The sequence below is a fragment of the Aplysia californica genome, unplaced genomic scaffold (genome assembly GCF_000002075.1).
Source record: "Aplysia californica isolate F4 #8 unplaced genomic scaffold, AplCal3.0 scaffold01358, whole genome shotgun sequence".
Lineage (NCBI taxonomy): Eukaryota > Metazoa > Mollusca > Gastropoda > Aplysiida > Aplysiidae > Aplysia > Aplysia californica.
In genome coordinates this window covers 53308-61697 of record NW_004798628.1, presented here as the reverse complement: position 1 = coordinate 61697, position 8390 = coordinate 53308, and the positions used below count along the sequence as shown (strand labels likewise).

Below are 8390 nucleotides of genomic sequence, written 5' to 3'. Positions count from 1 at the left end.
GGGGGTGCAGATGGGGGGGGGGCAGATGGAACACAGAGAAATGACCATGGGGGAGATGGGACACAGATGGGGGGCAGATGGGACAGAGATGGGACACAGAGAAATGACCACGGGACAGTACCTTTGTCAGAGTGACGTCCATGTTGGAAATGGCCACTCCCTTGTGGTCGCTGATGATGCGGACGGTCATCCCCGTAGACGGACTGCTTACCGCGATCAGGCCGTCACTGGCTCCTGACAGGATCATGGCACCTGGCACGACATGACGCAATGACACGATGTTATGACACAACATGACACAATGACACAACAGGACAAAATGACACGACGTTATGACACACAAAGACACAATGTTATGACACAACGACAACATGACACAATGACAACACAATGACATGACGACACAGAGACAGAGAGGACTCACCGTCAGCAGAGAAGCAGACAGCTGTGACAGTGACCGCGTGGGGCTGTAGTTTCAGCAACATCTCCACCGAGCTGAGGTCAAAAAGTCGCAGCGTCCCGTCACTGTACCCCCCCACCACCAGCGGACATGTCCCAGATTCGCCCTCACTCGCTGGGCGTGCGGCCAGACATGTACAAGACTGACGGGGATAAATGAATGAGTGTTACGTTTTAAAGAAGCAGTTTTGGAGCTCCATAAAAGAACCAAAAGAACATACCCCAACCACCCAAACAGGAAATTAGTAGAAACATGGAAACCAAGCAAAGAAACGACTTCAACAAAAGTCAATCATGCATCACATCACAGAACTAATGGAGAGCCACCACCTACCACAAAACAGAAAAGAAACCAAAAGAGTCAACCAAAACATCCCTCCCCACCTTTCTTTAAAAACGCCAATCATTACATCTCTCAAAGACAAGAGCACAAAATCTTGCTTGCATCACATCAAACAATCGACAGCTATTCAGATGACTGGATACACGTCCATACGGACGGCTCAGCATTCAAAGGCACAACCAAAGCCGGATATGGAATACTAATTACTAATACACACACAGAAATACAGTAACCAGATGGAAGTTCCAGTGGCAGAGAGACACAGACAGACACAGAGAGAGACAGACACAGACAGACACAGAGAGACAGACACAGAGAGAGAGACAGACACAATGAGAGAGACACAGAGAGAGACTATCACATCACACACACTTACACACAAAAGCAATGGCAGACGCTCAAAAGCACTGTCTCATACAATATTGAGCACGTATACATATTATATACACCCACAAGGACACACAGTATACATATATACACCCACAAGGACACACACAAAGCGGTAATTTCTTTCCCACACAAGACAGAGCCCACATACACACAAACACACACATGAGCGCGCGCATGCACACACACACACACACACACACACACACACACACACACACACACACACACAGAGTGGCAATTCCCATCCCACACCACAGTGACCCGCCCACACCACAGTGACCCGCCCAGTTTTCTCACCTGTAGCTTAACCTGAAACTGTAGCACCTGCTCCCGACTGCGCACAGACCACACGCGCACACTCCCGTCATCGCCACCGCTCACCAGCAAGTTGTCAGGGGTGAAGGTCGCTCCGTGGATCTGTCCACAAACACACACACAGGTACAGAACACACACACAGATACAGAACACACACACAGGTACAGAACACACACACAGAGATACAGAACACACACACAGATACAGAACACACACACAGATACAGAACACACACACAGATACAGAACACACACACAGATACAGAACACACGCAAGTTATTTTTGATACAGAACACACACACAGATACAGAACACACACACAGATACAGAACACACACAAGCTATCTTTGCTACACAACACACACAGAACACACACAGACTATCTTTGCTACACAACACACACAGAACACACACAGGCTATCTTTGATACACAACACACACAGGCTATCTTTGACACACAACACAAACAGAACACACACAGGCTATCTTTGACACACAACACAAACAGAACACACACAGGCTATCTTTGACACACAACACAAACAGAACACACACAGGCTATCTTTGACACACAACACAAACAGAACACACACAGGCTATCTTTGACACACAACACAAACAGAACACACACAGGCTATCTTTGATACACAACACAAACAGAACACACACAGGCTATCTTTGACACACACCACACAAAACTGTTGATGATACAGTACAAAAAGTGACAGACAATAATCTGCCAGCCATACCAGGAACACCCAAATGTCTTAAGAACAAGACATTTCTGAGAAAGATAAGAATGTGGATGTTTTTGCCTATAACGTGACATACTGGAAAAAAAGACAGGACACTTCAGAGAAAAGTGACACCCTTCCAATTCTGCACGTGTCCGGGCCAGCACGACACAAAACACAACACATGTCACACGACACACGACACTTACTTTGTTCCCGTGCCCCGCCACCAGACGTATAGACGACCTCTCCGACCAGTTGATGTACCACAGAGTTCCTGCCCCTGTTCCCACGATGCCCTGGCGAACAGAACAACATGGCTGACAGAACAACATTTTACCGTGGAGAAAAACTTGGGGTTTTTAAACGTCGGAGTTTTCCGCCCATGTCAACACTTCTCCCTCCGAGACCAACGTCGGAGTTTTCCACCTATGTCTACATTTCTCCCTCCGAGACCAATGTCGGAGTTTTCCGCCCATGTCTACATTTCTCCCTCCGAGACCAACGTTGGAGTTTTCCACCTATGTCTACATTTCTCCCTCCATGACCTAACATTGACAACACACTCTGCGGAACATTCCAGCAACTGCAGCAAACCTGCACTTATCACTACATGGCATTGGACAGAAGGGCGAGAGCCCAGCTGTTGCTGGATCAATAACAACAACAACAACAACAACACCCCCATCAACACAATTTCGATCATTTAGGAGTCAGGCTTCAACCCCGCCTGTCCGGGCTAACCAAGGCTGAGAGGGATACAACATCCCAGCAGACAGACCCAGGCTGAGAGGGATACAACATCCCAGCAGACAGACCCAGGCTGAGAGGGATACAACATCCCAGCAGACAGACCCAGGCTGAGAGGGATACAACAACGTATCAATAGACAGACTGAGACACTCCATAACCCCCCCCCCCACCAATGTAACATAAAGACAGGGGAAATCTTGGCAACTACAAAACTGACAATTCCTTCAACACTTACCATATCTAACGTGTCGTCAAATTCAGCGCATGTGATTGGTCCATCCAAAGCCATCTCGTCTTCCATAGTCAGCCCTGCGGTGGCGGTGTGCCCCTGAGCCGCCGGCCTCCCATTGGCTGGCCTGGTGTGAGAGACGCCGGCGACTGACCACAGCTTGATGGCGTGTCCCGCGCTGGCCGTCATCAGGCGACTGTGTCTGCACACCAGCTGGGCTGAATGACACGTCAATGTGACACATAAACCAGCGACACATAAACACGACAAACATACATGATGATACACATAAACCAGCGACACGAAAACCTGACACACAGGAGCCACCGACACGTAAACCTGACACACAGGAGCCAGCGATATGTAAACACGACAAACATACATGACACACATGAACCACTGACACGTAAACCTGACTCTCATGAACCAGCGACACGTAAACCTGACTCTCATGAACCAGCGACACGTAAACCTGACACACATGAACCAGTGACAAAAAAAATTCTAAGCAGTGACATAGCCGTTTTTTACTCCTTTTTTTGGTTGGTGCAAATTTCCTCTGACAAAAACAACAAACAACAAACAACAAAAACAACAAACAACAAAAACAACAAACAACAACAACAAACAACAACAACAACAAACAACAACAACAGAAAAAGAAAGGCTCTCGGCTGTATCGTTGCATAGACTTTTGTCCTGAGAGTCATCAGATCTGCGTGACGTGTGACTAAAGTTTGTGGCGACAAACACGGACGACGGAGACATCAACACTTCACCAGAGTGTAGCGCGACAATCTGCTGCTGATCTGTGCATAAGGTATACACCCCGCCCGTCTGTCCAGAACAGACACCACAAGGGGTCGACAAGAAGGTAAACCCCACACCACAAGGGGTCGACAAGAAGGTAAACCCCACACCACAAGACACTTCATCCCTTCTCCCCACAAACCTCCACTTTGCCAAAGGCTGATCAAGTCGGTGGTCACTTTTGTCCGATCTTCTTGAACGGCTTCTTGCTTTTTCCTAACCCAACAGGAACCGAAGGTCGGTCCACACACCCCTGTAAGACATGAAACCTGGCCACCCCATTGACCTGACAGTTGTCGCAAGTGTGACGTGATCAAAAAGAAAAAAGGAGAAGATAACTCAGAACAATATTTCCCTCGCTCCCGAGCACGGGGATCTTCGGCGGAGACTACAGTAACTCACTGATCTCAGCGCTGTCGGCCTCCCAGTGCAGGAAACATGTGTTGTGTCGCGTGTCCCAGGCTGACACGTGTCCAGATTGTGTCCCGATGTAGGCCGTGCTGTCTCCGGCGTAGGCCAGGGAAGTGAACGTCACTGGCTTGCCCTGCGGAAAAGTAAAGCCTTTCAATGCTCCGAATGAGGCAAACTCTTCTCTGTCAGAATTGATCCCATCGACAAAAACTTAATCCTTTTTCTTCGATTTGACTTAATTCTCCTCTGCACAAGCAGGAACTTTTATCATCATCATCACCATCGTCATTACTGTTTTTATCATTATAATAGTTATTACTATATTAATACCCATAGAAAAATCTGGAGAAAGTCACCTTGTTGGCCACTGTGTCCAGCTTTGGCGGGAGGTGAGCCTGGTGGACGTTGAGACAGACGGGACCCGCGCTCTCGTCCAGAAGCCAGAACAACACGCTGCCTCGCTCGCCCACCGACACAAACTCGTTGACGGTCAGAGGGTCCCAGCGCACGCCGTGGATGGGCCAGGCTGCCACGCTGGTCGCCAGGACTTGGTAGTTAGTCGAGTCCCAGGGGAACAGGAGTGACAGATGACAACCGTTTTTGGTACAGTCCAGGAAAAAGTAAGAAAGTAGGAGCGGTAATCACCAGGGGAAATTGATTCATTAAATACATCTTAGATTGAGAATGTAAAAATTATCACATTTAACTGGGAGGAAAATTACCCCCACCCTGAGTGAATAATTAATTTGACAAAATACATAGATCTACAGTGGTTTGAGCATTGCATTTCTGGTGAAATAAATCCTTCTTTTTCACAAGTGAATAAATGTAAGGTGATATTTCACACGTGAAATGGAAGCAAAAGTTGCCTAAATTACACCCCACACTTTATGCACCTTCTACCCCTCTATACACAAACTATAGACTTGAATCATTACATTTCCTCCACCATGCCATGTTATGGCAGCCGCTCTTTGCCCTCGTTTATGAAAAACTTAGCTGTGAAGCGCGCTCACCATGGGCGCCCAGAGGAAGTGGCCAGCCCCAGTCTGCCAGTCTCGCTATCTGCTAGGGTCGACAGTACATGCAAACCTTTCCACACTGCCCTTGCTTTCCACATTGGGTCAAATGGTGGGCACCATAATGAACCAGGATCACGTGACAGGGTGGTGTTGTTACGTTCAGTTCATTAGGAAACATCTTTTCTTGAATGAAATCATCATCTGTCTTAATGTGTCATCATAATATGAGACTTGTCAGGTTCAACTAAAACTGCCCTCTTTCATCTTAAACTGACGTTTGGAAGTTGTGTTTTCCCTCCAGACATTGTAATTGTAGCAGCGCACCAGAAAAACACAGTGGGTGGACACTGATGAATTCTCAATATTCAGAAAGATACAACAGCAGAAAACAACTTAGAAATATATCTAAATAAAGAAACAAAAAGACTTGCATTAGCTTGAACAAATGATCGTCGATTAATTACCTCCCTTTTTAATTTCCAAGTCACTATATCAAACATTTTAAATAACACTGTTACGCTTATTTGCATTGTCCTTTGGTATTTCGTTTACATTAATTGTATCACTACATATATTACACCACTTACTATAGAAATGAATGAAAATCAAACTTAAAAACAATATGTCAATACAAAATTATGACATTAGGAATCACGTAAGTAAAACACACGTGGTTAATTACTTTTTTAGAAATAATGAAGGTTATTTCCCTTGTTTAATAGGTTTTGTTATTCTTACCTCCCCTGACAAAATCCAGCATTGAATAATATGTCAACTTTTGTCGCTAAAACGACTGTTTTCCTCGTGGACCAAAGTCCTTCAATGTGCTAGCAAATAACTCCTAGCCTTTTGTTTGTTTTGGTCGCCAAGTTTAAAATCAAAGTCAAAGTCAACTCTATTCTAACAACAACAAGCCATTATTAATGCAGTTTTAAATTTTGAATCATACGTCTTTATGCTTACTTTGTTTAAATTTACGTTAATATTGTTTTGTTTGGGGTTTATTTCGTGAAAGAAGACATACAGAAAGCACATGAATATGTAATTAGAACTAGATCTAGATTAAGATTTAGTGTGTCTAAAGATAGAAGAACTTTTTTTTCAGAAACTCATGACTTTGCTCTCTCAAAACTATGAGATTATTCAGTCATTACCAAGAAATTCAAAGAACTGTAATAGAATAAAGCTTGATAAGTGAAACTTCACATTTTTAAAGTCAAATTTCCGAAAGGCAGATGCTAGAATTTAACCCAGCTCTATTTCGTCAGTTACCATCAGAATGTGCAGTTGACATCAGTATAGATCTAATGTAGATCTACACTAGAATCTAGACCTAATCTGAAGCAGATATTGGACTGCTCAGTCTTCCAAGTATTTTTGTTAGATTAGAGAGGTGGTCATCGAGTAGGTCAGACTTGGGAGTGAGGCGTTGCTAAGACCCAGCTCCCCGCGGAGATTTAACTCACATGGTTCATGTTCCGCAGTCATCATAGATTCAAATCTGCAGGTCCAGTGGACCTAACAGATCAGAATTATCCTACTGGATGACAAAGTAACTACGGGTCATGCAAGATCTTAACCTTTCTGTAACCGTTCGCTGGTGGAAGTTTGCGCGGATTAATAGTATCACATATACCGTCCGTGGATAATTAAACTAGAAATATTATAAGGTAATAAAACAGATCAAATCGTAAATATTTATAGTTACAATTAAAGGTCCCAAGAATTTAGCACTAACCATTCGGACATATAAAAAACAACACCATATACAAGATGTGAACAAAACACGCAAGTTATCTCCCCTAGTAGAAAGTTAGGGGACACAACTCACTTATTTTTCTTGTTCCCCATTTTTTCGTAAATGTTACAGAAGACACAAATTACATTTCCCGCTTTCTTGTGTCTCACCATGAACGTGTTTTGCTGATGTGATCTACTCGTAAAAGTACAAAGATAACCGGAGGCCTTGTGTTTCTCTTTGTCCAACTTCTCTGTTTTAGAACTCGCCATGAGCGAGACGCGGGACACGGGTAAGGGACACAACCAAGGATATGGAAAATAATATTGTGATTGCGTCCCTTTTGATCCTAAAATCCGCCCTTGTTCTATTCAGGCCTACAGCAGTAAGGAATGTCAACAATAGTGGTGAAGCCAAGCTCTCTCCTGGACAGAATTCTGTGACCCACCCCCAGATCTATCACATGACACGCGACAAGGGTAACTATATATACGCTGGCTGCACCTTCTTTGCCTCATAAGAAACATGAACTTTGTAGTTATGTAGGAAGTGGCACAAGAAATGAAACCTACATATAACATGCTGGAGAGTTTTCTACCTTTTGTCTTGACATTTAAAAAAAATTCAAATTTGGTCCGCCTCATCCCACAAGCATTTGAGTCATTTTGTAAAAGAAGTTTTGAGAAAATCACAGAAAAAGTGAATGGCCAAATGAGAACCACACCTTAGGCCTTCGTTATTTTTCTGTTCAAAAACTAGGAAGGAAATATAGAAAAAGAACAAAACTATTAAAATGTTAGGTGTTCCTTGATGTCTTTATTTGAGTAAGAGCTTTATCTGGAGATGTGCAGATAGTACAAAAATATGTCATTTCTCCAGCGCTCTCCCTGGACTCAAGGACACAGGCTCAGAGCACTTCACGACACTAGTCACATCTTATCACTAGTGCTGGGCGGTACCGGCGGAGTTGAGCTCCGGAACTTTACCGGACCTAGGTGTTGTACACGGCCAGTATGGGGTGGGGGGAGGAGGAGAGGAGACAAGGGCCAAGGGCGTGAACAAACGGCGTTAAACATGTCTACGCCAAACTTGTGAGATACGAGCCGGGGCACAGAATCCCTTTAAAATTTGCTGCCACAGTAAGATTACACTTGGCAGTAAGGTAGTGAGTAGGGCTGGGGGCAC

General features: G+C 44.6%; 1 protein-coding gene and 1 non-coding gene across 2 annotated transcripts in view; both read right to left on the bottom strand.

The window, feature by feature from the left end:
* The window catches only part of LOC101853598 (WD repeat-containing protein 90), a gene marked incomplete at its 3' end in the record, with an annotated part of 47229 nt that overhangs the window by 516 nt on the left and 38323 nt on the right, over window positions 1-8390 (bottom strand). Inside the window, 7 exon segments of the mRNA XM_035973525.1 lie at window positions 122-252; window positions 425-602; window positions 1490-1609; window positions 2452-2541; window positions 3231-3442; window positions 4437-4578; window positions 4802-5014. Coding sequence (XP_035829418.1) covers window positions 122-252; window positions 425-602; window positions 1490-1609; window positions 2452-2541; window positions 3231-3442; window positions 4437-4578; window positions 4802-5014 — 1086 coding nt within the window.
* LOC118478969 lies at window positions 6876-7015 on the bottom strand. Its single transcript, XR_004859408.1, has one exon. It is a non-coding gene; the product is annotated as a U8 small nucleolar RNA (small nucleolar RNA).